A 21,972-nucleotide genomic window follows, 5' to 3' on the forward strand; every position below is an offset into this window, starting at 1 on the left:
CCTTTTGCGAACCGAGGGAGCCCGATTAACGATCGCTCGTAATTATGCCCGGTGGATGCGCCGCGCGATGCCCTTTCACGAGCACCTCTAAAACTCGGGCTGGTTCGAGTATTGGCTGGAGGAAATCGAATGCGAGATGAGATGGCGCTTTCGGGTTGACTTTCGGGGATTGGCTAAGTGTCTTAGGGGTATTGGGTGTTGAAAGAAATAATTGGTATTTGTTTCGGGGGTATGGTGGATTTAATGAGGAGATGTGGGTGGGGATTTTGTTATTGTTGGGTGTAGATGCGAGTGGGAGGAGTTGGATGTGTTGGGACGTTGGTGTAACGAGTAGGTGAATTTTATAATATTGAGATGTAGATGCGATGGGTAGGAGAATTTGACAATATTCGTGCGAACGTAATGAGTAGAAGAATTTTATAGTATTGAAATGTAGATGTAACGAGTAGGATTTTAATATTGGTACGGCGATGTAATTAGTGGGAGTTTGGAATATTGGGATGTAGATGTAATGAGTAGAAGAATTTTATAATATTGAAATATAGACGTAATGAGTAGAAGAGTTTTATGGTATTGAAATATAGATGTAACGAGTAGGACTTTATAATATTGGTACGGAGATGTAATTAGTAGGATTTGGAACATTGGAATGTAGATGTAATAAAGAGAAGAATTTTAGAATCTCGACATGTAGATATACCAAATAGAAGAATTTTACAATATTCTTACGTAGATGTAATTAGTGGAAGAAACACTTGTAGAAGATGTTTTTAAAAATATACAACTGAGGAGAGAAAAATCTATGCGTAAAAATAAGCCGGAAACGTGGAATGGAATTTTATCGTAGAATACTTTATTCTCGAGATAATCGACTTAGAAAGTTTATCCAACAAGCACGCAGTGGCATTTATAAAGAGTAGATATGATAAGTCACGAACAGACATATTAGCCGAGATTTATTGAGTAATACGAGTGAACTGACAAATTTTCGAAGGCTATTATCTCGTAAATGAAGTATCTTATGAAAATATGTTATTTATAAAACATTACGTCATCCAATGAACAATGCGGTATACATCTTTTATTATAAAAAATTAAGATGAACAAAACTTTTTAAAATCTAATTATAATGTGTAGATAACGAAGTATTATATTTAGATTAAAAAATGTTTTGTTTATCTGAATTTTTAAAAATAAAAGATCTGTACAAAAATCACACTGTTTATGGTATAACTCAGTATTTCATATGATGACAAAAAATGTTAAAATGTGAATATATTTCATGATATTCAACGTGCATCATCAGGAGTAAAAAAAGAATTAAAAGAATTTAACGATTTGCAAGAATTCGCCTAAAACGTGTTCACAGAGAAATACAATCTATTGCTTTTCTTATGATTCCGAATGGAACGAGTAGATAAAATCGCATGAAATACGAGAAACGATATCGTTCGGAAACTTTTGTTCGCAACTGTATATGCAAGTTCGCTCTCTTGCATATGAAGCAATCAGACCAGCGAGATGCGTTGATGGGCCTGGATAATTCGTTTAGCTAAGAAACGCCTCGGAGAAGGACTCCTCGCTGTTAGACGGCCATGGGGAGAGGCTTTAAGTGCCTTAGCGGGGTGAACTGATTAAATGGCTACCGTGCGGTTTTAAACGACTTTCGTACTAACCTTTAATTGGTGGATTCGATCCGTTTTTTAATTTTTCCGACGGAAGTACGCTTATAAGAAATGGTTAAACGCTCGGTCGTTTTAATCGATTTGTTGAGACAGGAAAACGGAGAAATGGTTTAAAGGAACTATTCGATAATGTAGATAAACCGATGGATTATGTTCAAATAAAAGATTTACGTTCGCTAAAACTGATGGTGTTTGAACAAGTGGTAATTAAGAATAAACTGGAATACATCGAAGTTTCGAACCATATTTCGAGAGACATGATATTTGTGAGAAAGATGTAATTATAACTACATTCGAATATTTTTACGTTTGTTATTTATGTGGTATTAAGGTAAATGTATAGAGTAATGTAAAATTACGATTAATCAGAGATTAATAAAAAAAACTGATTACGTTATATAATTGTTCTATATCCTAGATTCATGGGTTCCATAAATTTGTCGAATGTACAATTTAACATCGCAGCCTATTAAGTTTCACGTAGTCGCGAACGGATTATGCATAATCCCGAGCTGTTATTCGCGTTTAACTGAAAAACAGTCGATAATTACTATTACGCGCTTATTAGGAATATATTTTTCGTCTAATTTAATTACAATCGGAACGTATAATTTCATTGCCGTTTAAAATCTGTCTCGCGGCGTTCAATTACACAGCGACTCTTACTTTCGAAAGATCGGGAAGAAAGCTATTTTATAATACAATCTTGATACGTGCCGCGACATGTTTTATGCTTTATGCAAATCGCATTAAATGATATTAATGGAAAGGGAAATCTACGGAGGCAATCAGTGCGGCGCAGGAACATGCGGATGAAATAATGAATTTCATACGAACGCACGAAACGTTCTTACAAATGTAAATGGCATCGTAACGGATATTCATCGGTGTAATATAGCGACAAACGCGGCGGAAGTTGTAAGGATTATTAGGTTCACAAATCAACTGTCGATACACTCGCTTCCTGCAACTACCTTGTAATATGGTCTCATAAGGTCACTTAATGAATGTTAATTAATCGGCGGCTCATATCCGGCGATGGAAGAACGCACCTCGGTCTCCTCTGATTATGGTGCAATAAATATTCAAGGGAAAAATTGAGGAAATGTTACGCGATTATTTGTTTGAATATTTTCCATATTCTTAATAGTACCTTATTCATTTATCGTCGCGACTACACCTGTATACGAATATTTCAATGCATTAATGAAATCATATTATTAGCCTGGTTGTCATCGAGATTTCAGACATTTTGTAAGCGCAAATTCTTTCGTTGCACAAATTACTTTCAAAAATAGAATATTCTATTTCTTAATATTAACATTTCACCCTTTGCACTCCGAAAGTACTTCGCTAGAAATATTCAATATTTCCTAATGAGATGCAGACATGTTTTGGGAGCAACTTAACCAGTAGATTAAAGAGCATAGGTTTTCTTATTCAATACTCTACATATCGCTGCATTATACGAAGCTTAACATTAAATATTCATTTGTTTAATTTTCTATGTGCTGAATCTGAACTGACAGTGACCATTGGAGTGAAAGAGATAAACGATTCTAATAAATTATTACTTAATTTACACTAAACGAAAAGAATAGAAACACAGGGAAGAAAAGAAAGAGAAAATGTTCATATCGCAAAAAGTGCAATAGAGCAACGCTTGTACATTAGTATTCATCGAATTCGCGTCAGCGTTTTGCGCACCAGTATAGTTCATTAGTCATTATTTCCGGTCACGCGCTCCCACGAACTCTTGTTACAATTCGTATGGTCGCGTGGAGATACTCGTTTGTTCAAAGGTTAAGGAAACAGAATATTTCTAAATCGGAGAAAAATTTGACGAGCAATTATACTTGAACGGGGCGTACTGTTGATTCATGGTGCAGAAGGTTCACAACGGAAACAATCGGAGTATCGCTTTATCGGTGCCGAACGATACTAAAACCGCGGCGAGGAATGTAAACACTGGTTTCGCAACATGTTAGAAAAATCGGTATCTCCTCCTACGAACGTCATCCAGCAACAAAAGTACAACAGTTTCTGTTATTTGAATCGCGCGAGATACGCCCCTGCTTGTAACATCTGTCAAATGATTATTCTACAAAGACGGAGATATTTATGCGCGCGATGATTTATAAATTTCATACGATGCTACGGAGTTCATGTTCACGGGTCGGAATCTCGTAAACAATGTTATGCGAGCGAAGAGTTATTCTAAGTAACTGTTACACAATCCGCGCGGTCTCATTGTTCTTGTTCAGTAATTACTGTTTAGTAATCGCTCGGTGATCATGTTGAAAATTGTTTGCGCGCTCGGCTCGATGTGAAAGATTTTTAGAATTGTTATTGTCGCTTGGAATGTGGTAGATCATTCTTTATTCTGTTGTTATATAGTTTCTATGCAATTATTTAAGGGTTTGAAATGCGCATTAAGTCTTTCTGTGATTTATCAAGTTTATTTGTGAATTTATTTTTTGATAATACTGTTTGGATAATATTACTAAAATAATTTTGAATTATGCTTAATAGTAGTTTCTATGATGATATAACTATTTATTGCAATTGTTTTTGTAACTTTATCGTACCAGTTTTAAGACAAAAAATTATTCATACATCAACCTTAATTTATATAAAATGAACGTGGAAAATAATATAATTTTATATTGAAGTAATTTTACAATTTCTCTGTTTACGAATGAATGAAACAATAAAACACTTCAGTAGTACTCTATTATTAGAGTCAATATACCCTGTGTTCGTAAACATTGTCATTTCATTCGATGTTTATCGATAGCAACCGATATCACTCGAGAAAACACGACAAATAATCGGAACTTTTACCGACGTTACTTCACAAACAATTGGAGGAGTATCCCTATCTACGATCGATTGTTCTTAGCGGTGTGCTGTTGTTAATAGATATCGTGTCGTATGTTTTATCGACGCAAACATTCAATTGTTTTTCCATACGCTCTCCTAGAAAGCGATAACTTCGAGTGCTTTGAATACTTGAATGAATTGCAGCAAACACAAACTGCAAGATACATTGAAAGGGAACAGATACTTTCGCACAAAAGAATTGTTAATTGAAAACTGTAAAAGAAAATCATTTTACAAAAAATTCTTTACGTTTCTATTTCTTGTTGCTTTTCATTTTTTACATTTCAATTTTTCATTAAAAATTATTCAACTCGTATCTTAAACATTTTGCTGTAGTGTTCAAAATAAAAGAAATATTATAATATCAGTATTCTATGTAGGCAATGTGCCACTTAAAGTATTTCAATGAAAATAAATTTAAATATTTATATATTATTTTGGAAATTAGAAATTATCTCGTTGCACATCTACGGATTTATTAAATATTTGACGCAACAAGGAATAGATCTCCTGAGAAGTAAATTTCACGTGATAAAAACATTGGTGGCCTTGGAAATTCTGAAAAACATATTTCTGGAATGATAGTAGCCTTCAAGGTACATCAACAAGGAAACCCAATTTGCAGAAGAGTTATGCGGATCGTGATACATAATAAGTTATTGTCAGTTGTTAGCACAGGTGGTTTTATTAAACATATTTCGTAATGTTAATTAGAAACACGTTGCGTGCCGTTTTTAAAATACTTTTAAGGACACTTGGCCATACACGCAGCACAAATTTTATCGTAGTCAATATTTGCATTACATAAGTATAGTGTCAACATTTTTCGTTAGATAAGATATACTATTGAAATGCACAATAAATAAAAGAATTATTTATCAGAACTCATAGAACAATAATTTTTGTTTCTTTGGAGAAAAACTTGCGAATATGGTTGCTAACTCTTATAAATTTAAGTTATGTAAATATTAAATCTAACTTAATCAATCGTCACAATTAAATTCCAATTCTTAATACAGTACCATTTCTACCAAGAACGTATTTATACAAAACACTTCAATAAACCGAACACAGTATAAAATTTCTACAATTTCTACACTACTTTTGCCATACAAATCAAATGAATTTCACTTCATATTTCACAGATACTTCATTTCTAATTAACAAATCTGTCAAGCTTACGCAGATAGCACATCAAATGTTAAAACGTATTCTAACGATAAGTATACGATAACATTGAATACCATGAATATTTATAACATCAATTAGCTTATCTACAGGCACGTGAAAAGGAAATCTGTTTCTAAATCTTACCCCGATCCATCCCGATCGATGATCGATAGAACACGATCGGTATCAGGTATTACATAAAAATTCTTTTCATCGCGCTGTTTGCCCTGATACTACAGAAAGATAAGATGTACAGGGAGACTAAATTATCGAGTAGGCAATGGAGCATCAAACCGATAAGGAGATCATTGGTGGTAGATGAAAATTGACCTTTGGATGCGGCAGAGAGCAGTGATGTAAGCGGCGACCGGATATAAATTGAGGAACCGATCGTTTTGCGACATAACCTGCTGCGATGTTGGCGACCGCTGTTTTACTTGTCCTCTGCTCGTCCGCGGTGGTCCAATCCGCTCATCAGGACCCGCACTATGCACCAGGCCACGATGGCATGGTTCATCTTTTCGAATGGAAATGGAACGACATCGCGAAAGAGTGCGAGACTTTCCTCGGGCCGAAAGGATACGGAGGTGTTCAAGTGAGTTCATTCTCAGACACTTGTTAAATTAATTCGTATAATACAGTTACAATCATTGTTGCCATTTTTTGATTACAGTCAATTCTGTAAATAGTACAATTGTGGATTGTTCTTTAATTGTATCTTTGAATCTCCGTTAAAGAAATAGAAACATTATTTTAGAAGACAAGGAGAAATACAGTATTTTATATACTTGTGTTATTAAATGTTATATTAACCCTTAGAGTGCCAACGTCGCTGTGAGAATAATTTCTTTGCAAAATATTTTTCGCCTAATTTCTGCAAGTAACATGGCTACCAAAAGATGAAAATGTTTATTGTACCTTGTGAACGTTTTAGTGCATTGATATAAATGATACAATTTTTATATTCCCTGTAAGCTAAGCACTTCTCGATAAAATTACATGGCAATTTTCGAAGCAATTTTAGCAACTACAAATGGCACTCGAAGTATTAAGATTTAATGAAATACTTTATGGAATATAGTAAACGAACGTTAATTGATTTAAAGAAAACAAGTGGTAAGTAGAATATGGTACACACGGAAAGTTGATATTTTCATATAATTATACTAAAACAGATTGTTAATTAAACTAGTGCTACCAAAGTATAAAATATCCTTTAATCTAAATTATACAGCGTCTAATTCTTCAAACAGACGTTCAAATATTTCTTCTAAACTGTTCCTAGCTTTAAGTGCCATTTGAAAAATGGCAACTCTTCTTTCTTACAGAAAATATTACACTCTAGATTATTAAAGTAAGAGTACTTTACTTACCAATGATCGAAACCATAAAACAGTCGAAATATTTTTATTTTCCACACAGGTGTCGCCAATTCAAGAAAACGTGATTGTCGTGAACAGACCATGGTGGGAGCGGTACCAACCGATCTCCTATTTGTGGGTCACAAGATCTGGCAATAAACAGGAATTCATCGACATGGTGGCTAGGTGTAACAAAGCTGGGGTCCGAATTTACGTCGACGCCGTCGTGAACCACATGTGCGCGGACCACGCGAACGCAGTGGGCACCGGTGGTTCCAGAGCGAACACGTACAGTCGCGATTACTACGCGGTACCATACAGTAGGAACGATTTCCACCCTACTTGCTCGATCACCAACTACAACGACGCCGCCAATGTGAGGAACTGCGAACTCGACGGTCTGCATGACTTGAACCAGGGATCCGAATATGTCCGAGAGAAGATAGTTAACTTCATGAACGAAGCGATTGATGCTGGTGTCGCTGGTTTCCGGTTTGTATCTTTCTTAACGCGTTGAGTGCCACGAGAATTTCTAGCGTTTTGAATATTAATCGTTATTCTTTAATGACAAAGGCGAATGATATTGAAAATAATTATTAATGGTTTAGTATCACGGTAGTCATGTTACTCTATGATCTAGCTACTTATGTTACTAAATATTTTTATTTAAAATCACGTTTTTTATTGTAATTGTTCTTCAGCAATGTGTTAATTAAATTCTTCATCTTTATAATATGTTGTATTATAAAGTCTTTTGAGTATTGATAATGATATATTGTTGAAACTATATTTAACACGTTGATTGACATTTGATTGAACATTTGATTGAATTGCATTATTATTATTGCACGTTCTTCTAGTTGAATGTCACATTAAACAGCATTATTTGTAACATAGAAATGTTTCCAAATAATAGTTGCTTCATTGAGTGAACTATAGTACAATTTGGTTGGGGGTCACCGGTGACCCCCACGACATTAAATGTATTAACCACTTTTTATTTTATACGTGAACTATCTAAATTATTGCTTCTTAATTTATTACTTTGTAACAAAAATATACCTTGTCTATACTGTTTTCTTCTCTTCGTAACAGTAGTTTGATATATAGTTATTTTCTCAATTTATATAGGTCTTATTTATTTGAATTTCATATGATATTATACTAATTTGATTAATAGCTTTATTACGTTTCAATATGTTTTCAATATTCACTGAGGGTTTGTTAGAATAATATATTAGATTTCCTCGTTAATACTTCTAATATTTTTTCTTACAATTTCAACATTATAGAATATTTAATTAAATTAGTACATTCGATATATGACGTTGGTTTAGATATTAAAACTTTCTACTTTGTCCACTTAATGTATATTTTTATCATCTTTTTAGTATGGACGCTGCTAAGCATATGTGGCCAGCTGACTTGGGCGTCATTTACTCGAGACTGAAGAATCTGAACGTACACCACGGTTTCGCACCGAATAGCCAAGCATTCATATACCAAGAAGTCATCGACTATAATGGCCACGAGGCCGTCTCCAAATACCAATACGACGAGATTGGCGCGGTGACTGAATTCAAACATGGTCAGGAGCTCAGTAACTCATTCCGTGGTAATAATATGTTGAAATGGTTCTCTAACTGGGGAGAAAAATGGGGTCTTCTGCCATCGAGGGCCGCGTTTGTCTTCGTCGACAACCACGACACACAGCGTTCCAACAATGCTCCACTCACCTACAAAACACCTAAACTGTACAAGGTATGTATTCAATACATCAATTTGTTTCTTACATTTATTAACAATTTCTGGGCATAAAGAGCTTCACGAAGAACCTGAAGAAAAATAGACTTTTTTTTAAAACTACTACTGGTTAGTATATTTCTTTTTAAAATACATTTAAGCAATTAAAGTAAAGAAGTTTAAAGATTAAATATTTTTAAGTGCCTGGTATTTAATTATTGGATTATAAGTATCTATCAATATTTTATTCGATGGATAGGTGAATTAAAGGACAAATTTGGAAGTTGTTTTAATGATTAGAAATATTTCGGTTAGAGCCAGCAAGTAGAATAGGTCGGTGTATAGTCAGACGACCGCAGAAAGGTAGCCTTCCAAACGTTTCTTGTACTCTTTAGGAAATGGTAATATTTCGAAGAACTGTTGACACAGTATTTCATGAAAATGTGACGATAATTAATTGATTCTATTAATACAAATAGCACTTGTAATCACTTACCGAAGTAATTAATTAAATAACTCAATTCTCAGTTCCAAAAATACAACCTAAACCCTAGGCTTCCACTACTTAAAACTTACCAAAGTAAACGCTCTTTTATATTATAAACAAAATTATCAACTAACAATTAATACCTCCGACATTCAACAAAGATTACTTTTAAAACTACTTTCAAGATTATATCAATCACAATCCCAACCTATTCATCCAAAATTGTATTAATACTATCTACTTCAATACGTACACAAAACTATTATCAATGTTTCTACAAAAACAGATCAAGCTGTATCAAAATATTTCAATGAATCTACAAAAACAGATCAAAGTATTTCAACGAACATTAAGAATTAATATCATAAAACACTACAAATTAATCTCCACTTAACCCGTCAAGCGCACAATATTCATTTGAAATGGAATTTCATTTCAGATGGCGGTGGCTTTCATGTTGGCTCAAAATTACGGTATCCCAAGAGTGATGAGTTCCTTCGACTACCGAGATTTCGATCAAGGTCCACCTCAAAACGGCCAGGGTCACATTATATCTCCTGCTATTCACGCTGACAACACCTGCGGAAACGGCTGGGTCTGCGAGCACCGTTGGAGGCAGATTTACAACATGATCGGATTCCGTAACGCTGCGAAAGGCACCAACGTCAACAACTGGTGGGACAATGGCAGCAACCAGATCGCGTTCTGCAGAGGAAACGCTGGTTTCATCGCTTTCAACGGCGATCAATACGACATGAAGGTGACGCTCAGGAGCTGCTTGCGGCCCGGCAGGTACTGCGACGTGATTTCTGGCGGCCTGCAAGGCGGACGGTGCACCGGAAAAGTGGTCAACGTGGAATCGAACGGAAATATGTACGTTGAGATCTTGAAATCCGAAGAAGACGGAGTGCTCGCCATTCACAAGAATGTAAGTACTTGTTTCGGAATCGGTTAGATATTTTCTCATTCATTTTTAATGTAATTCGTGGGTACATAGTTTGGATAAAAAGATTCTTTCGCGAAGTTTGTTTAGGTAGAAAGTAATGATTTTTGAAAACTTCATTTTTGGATTGAAAACTTGATTTTTTAGATTATTTTGTAGATTATGCTGTATTTTATTTTATATTTTATTTTGCATTTTATTTTGATTTATGGTTTAATATTTCTCTGAAACTCTTGAGTGCGAATTTGAGTATAGTTCCATAGTTAGCTATAATTATTTTTTCATACTGAAGCTATTAAAAATAATAATACGACTAAATAGAGCTAAGAAAAGCATGGAGGAATCTCTAAATAACTGTTTCATGCTTTCAGGCGAAGCTCTCTTAGAGAAAATCGACGAATCTAAATGCGGACAACACAGGGGACTAGAATAAGTTTATATGCAATACAATTTACACCAAATAAATTGTTAAGTTTCGTAAAGCTCTATATTCAATTTTCCATTTCCTCCCAAAACGGTGATCACGATCCTCATTAATTTTGAACTAAATTTACTACTTCCAATCTCAAACTCCGGCACGAAGAAACAATCGTTCTACAGGGTGTATCAAACGAAAGCATCGACAAGCTCCCGTCACGCAGAAAATCCAATAAATAACAAAAAATTCGACGCGTTAGCGCACGCGTCTTCCGGAGCCAGCCAATCTCGCGATAAAAATGGAAGAGAAAAAGTAGCATTGTAAATATTTACCTGGAAACAGAACGCCGACAAAGCAGCCGGTATCGATCCTTATCGCCTTATCGAAAACCCGTGTTCACCTGTCACGTGCGCCGAGAAATCCCACGCGTTCCCCGTTTAATCTCGCCTTGACACGCATTCCCGGCACTGTCGGGACGAGGATCGAAGAACGACAGGTGACAGAACCCGTGGGATCAGGTATTTTTCAACAAAGTTTATTTTAACAGAAACAATGTACTGTTTTTGTTCTCTTTTCACCATTAATTTCTACTATACATTAATATGACAGATAATCGTAGAATAATACACGACAGACGCGCGATGGAGAAATTAAGAGAAAAAAAAGAAAAAAAAAAAAGAAATAAAGAAGATGAAAACATAAAGAAGAAGAAACATAGAAGAATGGGGTGCAGCGGGAACGGAGGGAGGGGAGGGGATCGACGGTCGGACGTGGTCGCTGGAAATCAAACGCGGAAGGAAACGTGGGGTGAGAAAAAAAAATATATATGTGGATGGAAGAACATCGAAGTATCACAAGATTGCTTTATCGCCCGTTCTATTGTCCCTCCTCTTCTCCATTTCGTTTGAATATAGTTTGTAAACTGTGCGCCGAATAATTCTTGCCGTCTTGTGACCCGGGCAGCGTTATAACGGGAACGGCACGAATTATTTGGCCGAGACTTACAATATCCTTTCTTCCCCTTAAATAATTCTACAGAAGTGATTTCTTTTCCGTTCGTCGAACGCATTTCCTGCCATGTAAAGTATCTTTTTCTCTGTTTGCTTCCTTTCATACAGATTTACACACGCATTCCGTTCATACTTGTCTCTCTTTCTCTCTCTTTCTCTCTCTTTCTCTCTCTTTCTCTCTCTCTCTCTCTCTTTCTCGCGCGCTTTCTCGATCAATCCGAGCGATCCTGCTGCCCGATAACGTAACGATCTCGTGCGACGCAGTAATGATGAACCCCGGCTACGAAACTAAATAAAATACTACGGGTCTTCTTGTAAAAGCACGATATAAATAAATGCTGAAGCATTATGTACAGTGATCTCGGTTTAAGTAAAAGCCGCTAGCTCGGTTAATGGCCGCGCGTCGCTAACAAGCTTGCGTTCTTTAATCTCGGTTTTTAATTTCACGACGGTGCACGGGTTTATGGTGAAGGACGACAAGCAGTTTTCGTCGAAATTTCCGTTATTTTTTTTAGAGGTATCATGAAATTATCGGTTCGAGGGAGTAAAGAGAAAACCGGAGTTATGGTGAAAAGAAACTGATAACGTTGGGAATCAAATGTATTTGCCTTAGGAATGAGAAGTGAATGGTTCGCAGTGAAACGTGAACTTGGAAGCACGCGCAGCCGCGTAAGTGTATGTGTACATAATATTTATAAACGTATATAGTCTGCAGTAAATTCAGGCTAATGTAAATCTAAAAATACTGCTCATTTTTTTTTTTATGAACTTACCAACCTTCCGATCTTAACACTGTCTCCAACCTAGGACGTCTCTTTTTATTGTTTTTTTTACGTCTTAATTGTTATACGTGAATACAATAAGGCAACAGTTTACACCTAAATAAATAAACGTTAAACGTTGTAAGTAAGAGAAGAAAGAAGACGTTAATTTACAATTCTTCTAAGCTACATTACGGATCCGTCGCTAGTACATCTATATTGTTTACTACGTATCGTCTGTACCCGTGTACAGATAGCGCCACTCATTCGCGTTGCGAGAGACAATATGGCTGCCTCCTATTCCCATAATCCTCATTTCCCACAATTTCCTCAATACATTAAATTTCTAAAATCTATGCTGACGAATTGTGTTACAATTTTACGAGTAACGAATTTATTTGCATTCTTTAATACTCGAAAATGTCTTATTAAAATTAATAGTATTGTATTTGTTACGCCATTATCGCAAGGATATCTCGTCGTAAAGTAACCCTATGAAATACTTTTGAATAATTATTTACCATTCTCAATTTTTATAATAATGTAGGTTCACTGCGATCAATTATAAATTTCCGACTAATCGCATTAATTCCATTAAAAATTCCACTCATATATTTAGCGATTTTATAAAACATTTTAAATTGTAACAAAATCGTTCATATGTTAATTACCGAATCGTCCAATTGTCGATCGTACGTGTTAACTTTTAATTCGTTAAAATTAAAGTAACACGATGCCTTTAAGAATGAAAAAAGGGTAAACCATATTCTTCGCTTGCAATGCAAACCTGTGGATCAAACTGTACACGCGTGTCTATGAGTACGTTCATCTTCGTATGAAATATGAATGTATATTACGTGTGCGGAGCCCAGAACTTTGGTCCTGCACGTAGACGCTAGCAAAAATATAATTTAGTATATTTATCATTATAATTCATTCATATAAAAACTTCGTTAAAATATATAAAAGAAACAACGATTTGAGCAAATACGTATCTCCTATCATAGTTAAAAGTACCGTGTCGAAACGTTCCTTTATTGCACATCAATTTTCGCTAATAAAGTGTTGTCTCTTTTTCATCGATCTCACTCTCTCCCTCTCTCCCTCTCGCTCCCTCTCACTCTCTCTCTCTCATACAGATATACACGCAGACTCACTTCCTCTCATGCGATCGTACGGTCTTCCATCTCTCCACGCGCAAATAACAATTATTTTATACATACTCTATTATTTACGCTTATTTATTCCACCACTCTCATCTTGATCGTTTCTGTTACTGTATGTCGTTGTTGGGTTTGCGGATTTACTCGAATTCCCCGCTGTTTATTCATCGACCGATGATTTGTACGAATATTCTGGTTATCACTATATAACCATTAATCGTTTAATTGATTCCACGAAACAAACAATTTGAAATAATAATCCGTTGCAAGCTACGATTAAACGAAATAAAAAAAGTAACTGAAATCAGTTGCATCAGGTTAATGTTATTTCATAACATTGAAATGTAAATTAAAGGTTCCTGAACCGAAATATTATGCTGCCATAGGCACTGGCAAACTAAAAACATTTAGTGTTATATTGAATTTGAAATACTTTATACAATTTAATATCAAATAAAGTATTCATATTCTATTTCGTGCAAATCATTGCATTCATCAAAGGAAAATAAAACTTTCATATGTTATATAATTATTTGAAGCTTCATAAAAAAGAGAGAACATCGAAGAGAAGTGTCTAATAAAAAATGAACAAACTTTTAGCTCTCAGTATTGAAAAAATTCGAACAATTCGCAGCAAAATCGCATTTAAAGCTACAGGGATGAGAATTACCGTCGCGAAGCGAATTCAGAACGAGCTGTGCGGCTCGTCGAAAACGACAAATCACCGGATCAATCGAGTTTCTCTACGAAAGGCCAGCCTCTGGAAGACTTTTTTCATGGATAGGCACTCGTTTCGTTGATCTTCGAAATATTTTCTCTGTAATCGATAAATTTTCTCTAGTCCACTCTAGTTCCTCTAGTCGCCTATAAATTTCCCTCTACTCTAAAATTCCCTATTCGCTCTGAACCGTTCATTAATTTCTCAATTAATTTATCTGAACACGCCTAATGCTCGGCGAACGCGCAATTTCGCTCGGCCGATGGTTGCTCATTAGAAGGATTCGAAACAAGCGCGTTCGGATTTCTTGACCCGAGCCCGAGGAGCCAATTAATTCGTTTATTACACAGTACCAGCTTCTTTGTGCTCATCGCGTGTCTATTTCTAATTCGTACCCGGATTCCGCGGGTAACGCAGGATCGTTAACACTTGTTAGTTACCCTCCGCTTCCTCTGCAGGAGAAAAAAAAAGAGAACCGAGGAAAGCCCGTCTAGCCGAGATCCAGGAGCTAGATCGACGATCGCAGGTCGCTTGGAGCACCGTCTGAACAATCTCGAAGCAACCTGCCACCGCGGTCAGCTCCGAACAAATCTAAATCGGGTAAGCACTTCAGCCTTAGGCACCAGGTGTCGGTATCCCCAGATCATCTACGTCGCTACGTCCAAGAATTACAAGCTATCGATAATAGATCTCACGACAAGACGTCGATGTCTCTAGCAATTAAGCACTTCTCCAGGTCCAGCATCCTTGATCACCGCTCGAATCCCTCCGGATAAGAAGTTCCCTTGATCACAGAGGATACCCAAGCGAAACTGTACTCCATCCCTAGAATGAAGTGTCATACGAAATCCAGTTCAGTGTTACGATACAATACACCGACAAGCTTTCGTCAACGATAAAAACGGATCCTTCGTTTCTCCAGGTACACGTTTGCAAAACTCGAAAGATCCCATTCACCAACGTTTCACCGCGTGAACGTTCACCGAGTCCTCGGTTGCTTCAACACTTAGAGTCTAAAAAGAGTCGATGGAGGATTAAAGGCGGAGCCTCCGTGAGCAACAGTCCGCGTGGTTTGCTTCCGCGGGCTGCGTCACTGCTTAATGGGCTTCTTGAAGACGACTTCCGGCTTGCGTACGGGACGAGGTACGCGCCGTTCTATCCTTAGGGCCCTGTTCGGGTCCGGCGAGGGCGCGGATGCGCCCTCCAGACCCGCCGGAGTCTCCGCCATTGTTTGTCAGTTCCCCGTGCTGCTCGGTCGTCTGCCGGGCATCTGTTGCTGTTGCTGCTGGGATGCGGCGGCGACCGCTGCCGCGGCGTTCAACGCCGGCAAAGGTGTCTGGTGACAGTGCGCGCAGTGCAGGCACACCGTGCACGCGCCCAGCTTGCGGGCCAGTAGCGCGCGTAGCTTCAAGGCTGGGCCTAGCTTCATCCCCATCGGGCCTGTCAGGTGGTCCTCTGATAACAGGGGCAACGCTGCGCCGTCGATGCGGTGCTCCCGGAAATTCTGAAAGAGAAAGATGCTGGTTAGGGTATATATTGGTTCTTTGAACGGTTGAATCTAGAATTTGAAGTTTTCAAGGTACTTCGTTGATAACTGATTTAACACTTTGCCAACCGAACGGGGAATTCCCCCACTTTGAAGTAAATCTACGGCGCGCGGTTGGCAGTGTTACTTGAAATTGACTGGACTGTAAGGATCTAGAGATGTTGAGTTAAATGAGAGATCGTATATTTGGTTCTTACGTAGTTTCGTAATACTGGTTTGATATTTATAAAACTGCATGGTTCGTTTTGATGGATGATTTACTGAGGTTACTAAATATATTTAGTTCTTTACGTAGAGTGTAGGTTTTTCTATTTTATAAATGTTTGGAGGGTATCCTAGCTCATAGAGTTTCCGTATATAAAGTATGAAATGATCAAAACTGATTAACATCCTAAAAGTCCAAAGATCTTCCGCTAAAACCTTCATACTAATCCAGTTACAATCACCCAAGATCTGGACACCAACAGTTCCATAATACACGCAACTAAATATTCACAACAAAATCAAAACCACGGGTACTCAAAAAATCCCCGGTTCAAAGGTGAAAGACCCCGCACCCTGACTCTCAACGCCGTCCTCTCCAAACAAGCCCAGAGAATGACACCCACGCGTCCCCGGCGAAACATTAACAATCCAGCCATTCCAGAATACCTCGCGGCGACCCTTAACCCGCTGGAAACGATCGCGAAGGTCGCGTATCACGTCGAGGAAACTCCTCGCCGCGTCGCGGCGCGCAACAAGGTGCATTCCCAACGACGTGGAACGCCGCGCGCGCGGCGCTCGCTCATTAAACCTCTGGTTCCGCAGAAACTCCGTCTCGAGCCGGTCGGATGGAATCAGATCGCCTCGCCGGCCGCGGAATGGAACAGAGGAGCGAAGGGGGAAGAGGAAACGAGCAAGTAGGGGATAGCGAGCCGACGAAGAGAGGAAGAGGAAAGAGGAAACTGAAGCGAGCGAGGGGATCGCGGGCCGAAGGGGAGAGGGACGGAGGATGGGGCGAGAGGAAGAAGAAGAAGAACAGGCGGAAGAAGAAAAGGGTAAAAAAAGGACGGACGATTCATTCACGGGATCGGGGGCCGCGGACGTAATTGCGGCCGCAACTGCTGCTGCAACTTACCCCCGCTGCATCGCTCGTTCGCGCGAGCGAGCAAGCGAGCGAGCGAGCGAGCGGCGGCCACTCACACCGTACTACCGGCGCGGTGTATCGGGTCTCTCTACGGTGTACGCGTTCGCGGAATACGGTGATTGCTCGGGCACCGCTTATGAATGAAATATTCAACGGTCTAATGCGACTGTTGCACGCAAAGGCAGACCGGTCTTCTTCGAGGCATTCCGTCGCGAAAGGGGGAAGGACGCGATTGAAGATCAGGATCGGTATTAATCGAGGCCGCGCAACGAGACCTTGGTATTTACGGCCGGTGCTCCACGCGATTTCTAAATGGGAGCACAGAATTTTCATTCGGCCGCCGGACGTAAACGGATCGAATTCGATGCAGATAGAATCCGAGGAGGCGGTCGGGTGAACGCCCGGTCGAGGGAGTTTAGGGTGTACGGATTCGTTCGATGGTGAATTGGAGGATCGTTGGAAGTTTGAATTAAGATTTGGTGAGTTGGTTGAGTAAGAGTTTGAGGATTCGTTTCGATGGCAGTTTGAGTTAGAATTGCATAGGGATTTTGGTGAATAGGTTTGGTTTGCTGGAGGTTTGAAGAAAAATAGAGATTGAGAGAATTCTCTTGGGTAATTAACTGAGGAATCGTTGTTTGAGATATATTATTTAGTACGTTATTATATGATTTTCTATTGCAATTCCTTTAATATAGAAATATTCTGTTATATTGAATCGATCAGATAAATCATTTTCAAAATTATTTACACAGATATTTCTCAAAGAATTCAATAACTTGAAACAATCTGAACAATCTCCAATACCAAGTAATCATTAACCCGCTAAAAACATACAACCCGTAAGAATCTGTCCAATTACAATTATTCCAAATAATTTAAGGAACGGTGGACATTTGAATATGGATTTACTAAGTAGTTTAATAAGGACTTGAAATATTTGTTTAGATAGCAGTTTGAGTTGGAATGTAACAAGGATTTTATTGAAGAGTCTCGTTCTCCATATTCAAACAAAACTAAGAATTCCCTGGCAGAACTTTCTAGAACAAATTAATAATGAATGAATCGATCAATGATATAACTTTCCATTGCAACCCTTTCTATACAAAAACATTCCATCATACCAAACCGATACACTAAATAAATCCCCTCCAAACTATTCACACAGCTATTCCCCAAGCAACTCAACAACGAAAAACAATCGAAACAATTTCCAATATAAAATTCTCAACCCCTTTCAGCACCACATAGTCAATCAAAATCGGGGCTATATCAACCGATATCTCACTCCAGTTGACTTCGAATTTCACTACTGACTCTTCGGTCCAAAATTATGATCACGAGTGAGCCTCATCAAAGTAGTGCAATAGATTCACCCAGTGAAACATTCAACCGGCAAGAGTCCATTTAATTACCAAAGATTCGCAGTCAGCAATCCCAATAACACGGGCATCAAAGCTGCCGATCATATGTATCTCCGCGAGGTCCGGCGTCTAGCGGGCGCCGCGGCTCGCGCAGACGAGTTGGCCCGTTGTTTTTAGTGGGATTCGCGGCCGTGGATCATTAAACGCGGGTATTCGGGCCAATTGCTCGAAACGGGCACCGGCGTTCGCTTCTAATAACGGTCCAAGGCTTTCTTCCGCGGCCGAACGTCTCTCTTCAGCCGGCGTAACGACTTAGTTAATTAGCGTTTACGCGAAGCGACCGTGAACGGCGCGAGCGTGGCGAGCGGCGCGGTTTCCATCGCCGTTTTCTGCCGTTTTATACCGTTACCAGCCGCCACGGAGCCCTATCGGAAATTCGAAACAATGTCGGCCGTGTACCTGGCGTGATAGATGGCCGGCCGGTCGTTGTTCCTCGTCGCCGTCGTCGTCGTTGTTTCTGGCACCGCGACGCTCGTTTAACACCGGTGTCAGCTGGCCCGCGCGTATCGCACGGTGTAAGGGTGAATGGGATAATTAGCCGGCGCGCGCGCGCGTGCGCGGGAAAAATGCGAGCTCCGTGCGGGTAATGGGACGGTAAGAGACGAACTAATTTGTGGGAGTTCCTTTGTTGTGTTTTTTGGAGCATTTTTTGCGATTTGACTGGATGATGGGGACAGAAAGAGGTTTTCGGAATGATTTGCGTTCTGGGTTAGTGTTCTGTTGGTGGGAAGAGAGGATTTTTTATTGTTGACGGTAAATGGTTTGGGAGTTATAATAGAAATATGATCTGTTTGGTTTTTGTAATAGAAGTGTAATGGAAGTATTGTATTGTTATTTAGCTGTTTATATAATGGAAACATAATAGAAATATAATTCCATCTGCTTAGTTGTATTGTATACTACTCAAGTATACCAAATAAATGCAGAAGACAAAGAAAAATTGTCTATTATCCTGTTAACTGTGGAATTTAGTTGAAAAAATCATAGTGTGTACTCGTCAAATGCAGGACGAATGCACCTAGGATATATTTTAATGAAACCCCAAAGCAAAACAAAGAAGAATCACACATTTACCTAAAAAAACTGAAGAATTCATCGTTGAAAGAGTTAGTATCATTTTAAGCTTTAAATTGACGCGTATATTCAAGCGCAGTTAACTGGTTAAAAAATTTGATAAGAATCCGAATGCTTATTACCGTAGAATAATTATATATAAATACTACACGCATTAAAGTAAAAGTTCCTTCTACGTTTCCCATAACTTCATTCTTAATCATATGCAAACTTCCATTTTCTTATCTCCGGCCGACCCAATCAGAAACACGTAATCTGCAATGAACCGAGGAGCACGCCAAAAAGATTACAGAATTCCATTTTACTCGTTCGATCGAGATTCTACGGTATCAAAGTATTTACCAAGGCAGCGAAGTTTCTACAATGTACTCAACCCGATCGTGGGTTCATCAGAGTGTACGCAACGGGCTACAAGAAAAAGGCGTTCTTTTCGTATATTAAATTACCGTACGGAATAGACTGTCGGCCACGGGAGCCGTATACATACATTGCTCGCGATCTCTTAGCTGATTATTATGAATTACCGACCTGAAATCTGGGTATCAATTATGCTTGTACGCCGTGGCGGGAACAAGTAGCGCGAAATTACAGTGCAGGATGTCCCCTCGTTGATCGAACTGCCGGTTTTTTGCCAGCTGCTGCCCCGGGATGGAAATTGTCGGTTCGCGTCCACGGCGAGCGTTGCGCGAGCTGCACGCCCGGATTCTATTTCATTAAAATGTATTTAGAGCAAAATGTTGCTCCTGGAATCACATTTTTCCCCCGCCGCGTTGCGCGCTGATGACCGCGCATTAAAACGACCCGTCCCGATCATTCCACGGGATCACCGCGCCTCCGTCGCCGGCGAAATTATAACATGCTACCTTTTTCTCCCGTTGCTACCCGCGGATACCGTTCCGTTCTCCAGCGATAATGTTCTCGAAAAATGGAAGAAAAACCGGCCGGTACCCCGCCATGAAATTACGGTTATTAAAGGATTTATTGGCAGCGCATTAAAATTTTTTCCCGAGTTCCTCGGAACACCGAAAGCCCGGGACGAGGAATGATTTTTGAACGTGTCGCGGATTAACCTATTGCTTCGCGGCTCTCTTTGTAGCCGATTAACCCTTCGCCCTGTGATTTTCTTTCGTGGCTCGATGAAATTACTTCATTGGTCGTGATTTGTTGGGAAAAGGGATTTTTGAGGGTTTTGTGTATATGGTTACTATAAAGGTTCGTGATTGGTGATAAAAAAGTAATAGTTAATTCGTATTGAAAATAAGTAGTATTCAGGCTTGTCGAGTTTCGTTTCACATTTTTATGACGAGTTTGCCAACATATTATAGGACAAGGTGTTCGGATCGTTGAATGATTTGATTAACGTGGAAATGGTAGGGTGTATTCGACGTGGGAGTGAATTTATCGAGTGGATTGGTATTCGCGAGAGAGAAATAGTATTTGAGCGTAATCGATGTGAGTTGAATATTTAAATTGATTGAAGTTGATGTGAAGTTACAGGTTTGTCGAGATATAATGCTAGAGGTTAATTAAAACAGATTCTATGTAAAACGGAATGTGTTCGGTAGAACGCAGAAAACTGGAAATGTACAGGGTGTCGTGTGACTGGATCAAAAGGATATGGGTTAAAGATATGGAATAATGTTTATTTCTTAAGATGTTGGGTACGTGTACAAACCAATTTGCCATGATCTTATTATTTTACTTAACGAATTGTGTAATATCCATTAGTCTATATTACTTTTCGCAATTTCGCTTATCTTGCCACAGCAATTTAGTTTATCTTGGCTTGTAATTTATTGCAGCGCGATTCGAAACATTACATTCCTCGTATCTCCGTGAAACTAAAGAATCTAGTAGCAATATCGAGATACTAATATCAAGACAAATTCACGTTACAGAAACATCTGAAACAGAGTATAAACAGGTTGCTACAGTATCTACGGTTACTACTTTATCTGGAACACCGGTTACGTGATTCCTGAATCTATAAATATTATGTAATGATAATTACATTGAAAATAAAATTTAAGTTTAAGTTAACCTACAAACATTTTTTTCTGGACGTTTCAGTTGTTTGCAGTCAAGTGCGCCAGTAATGGATGTTCTACGAAAGGAGGTTCTGAAGCTACCAAATAATTGTGCCATATTGTAACACTTCTGTTAAAAAAAATATCAGTATAAAGTAGAAGATTATTCGACTGTATAAGAGTCCATACACAAGCGACAACAGAGAAACAAAGTTCTTCTATCTTCCAAAACAAGGATAACAGAACTTCTAATTACTTATATATATCTTGCAACTTTAAATCTAAAAAAATAATAAATCCACAATAACCTTATACTTCTACGTTCTCGTTTCAAAATTGCACATCGTCACCATTGCGGTATCGCAGCAATTCTGTTGCAGTAACAGAGAAACGAAGTTCTTGTCTCACAAAAAAAAGATAAAAAATTCCTAATTGA

The 21,972-nt window shown here is 38.5% G+C and overlaps 2 protein-coding genes across 6 annotated transcripts in view; one reads left to right on the plus strand and one right to left on the minus strand.

Annotated features, from left to right (window-relative positions):
* The first annotated feature begins 6,036 nt into the window (after window positions 1–6,036).
* LOC116428642 (alpha-amylase 2) lies at window positions 6,037–10,754 on the plus strand. The gene is made up of 5 exons (XM_031980497.2): window positions 6,037–6,333; window positions 7,161–7,591; window positions 8,491–8,860; window positions 9,769–10,257; window positions 10,644–10,754. The coding sequence occupies exons 1-5, from the start codon at window positions 6,154–6,156 to the stop codon at window positions 10,656–10,658; spliced, it is 1,485 nt and encodes a 494-aa protein (XP_031836357.1). The 5' UTR covers window positions 6,037–6,153; the 3' UTR covers window positions 10,659–10,754.
* Window positions 10,755–11,209: 455 nt separating this feature from the next.
* LOC116428526 (uncharacterized) overlaps window positions 11,210–21,972 on the minus strand; it is a 270,836-nt gene continuing 260,073 nt past the window's right edge. For all 5 annotated transcript variants that reach the window (XM_031980237.2, XM_031980238.2, XM_076372599.1 and 2 more), the window contains one exon: window positions 11,210–15,846. In XM_031980237.2, the coding sequence (XP_031836097.1) occupies window positions 15,577–15,846 (270 nt within the window). In that variant the 3' untranslated portion in view covers window positions 11,210–15,576. The remainder of the gene's footprint in view (window positions 15,847–21,972) is intronic.

This window comes from Nomia melanderi, chromosome 1 (genome assembly GCF_051020985.1).
Source record: "Nomia melanderi isolate GNS246 chromosome 1, iyNomMela1, whole genome shotgun sequence".
NCBI classification, from domain to species: Eukaryota; Metazoa; Arthropoda; class Insecta; order Hymenoptera; family Halictidae; genus Nomia; species Nomia melanderi.

Excerpts from the sequence above, each read along its gene's own strand:
- LOC116428642 (XM_031980497.2), top strand. The coding sequence starts at position 6,154 with ATGTTGGCGACCGCTGTTTTACTTGTCCTCTGCTCGTCCGCGGTGGTC. Across the intron at positions 7,592-8,490 it reads GCTGGTGTCGCTGGTTTCCG|TATGGACGCTGCTAAGCATA; the intron begins GTTTGTATCTTT and ends TCATCTTTTTAG. Across the intron at positions 8,861-9,768 it reads AAACACCTAAACTGTACAAG|ATGGCGGTGGCTTTCATGTT; the intron begins GTATGTATTCAA and ends ATTTCATTTCAG.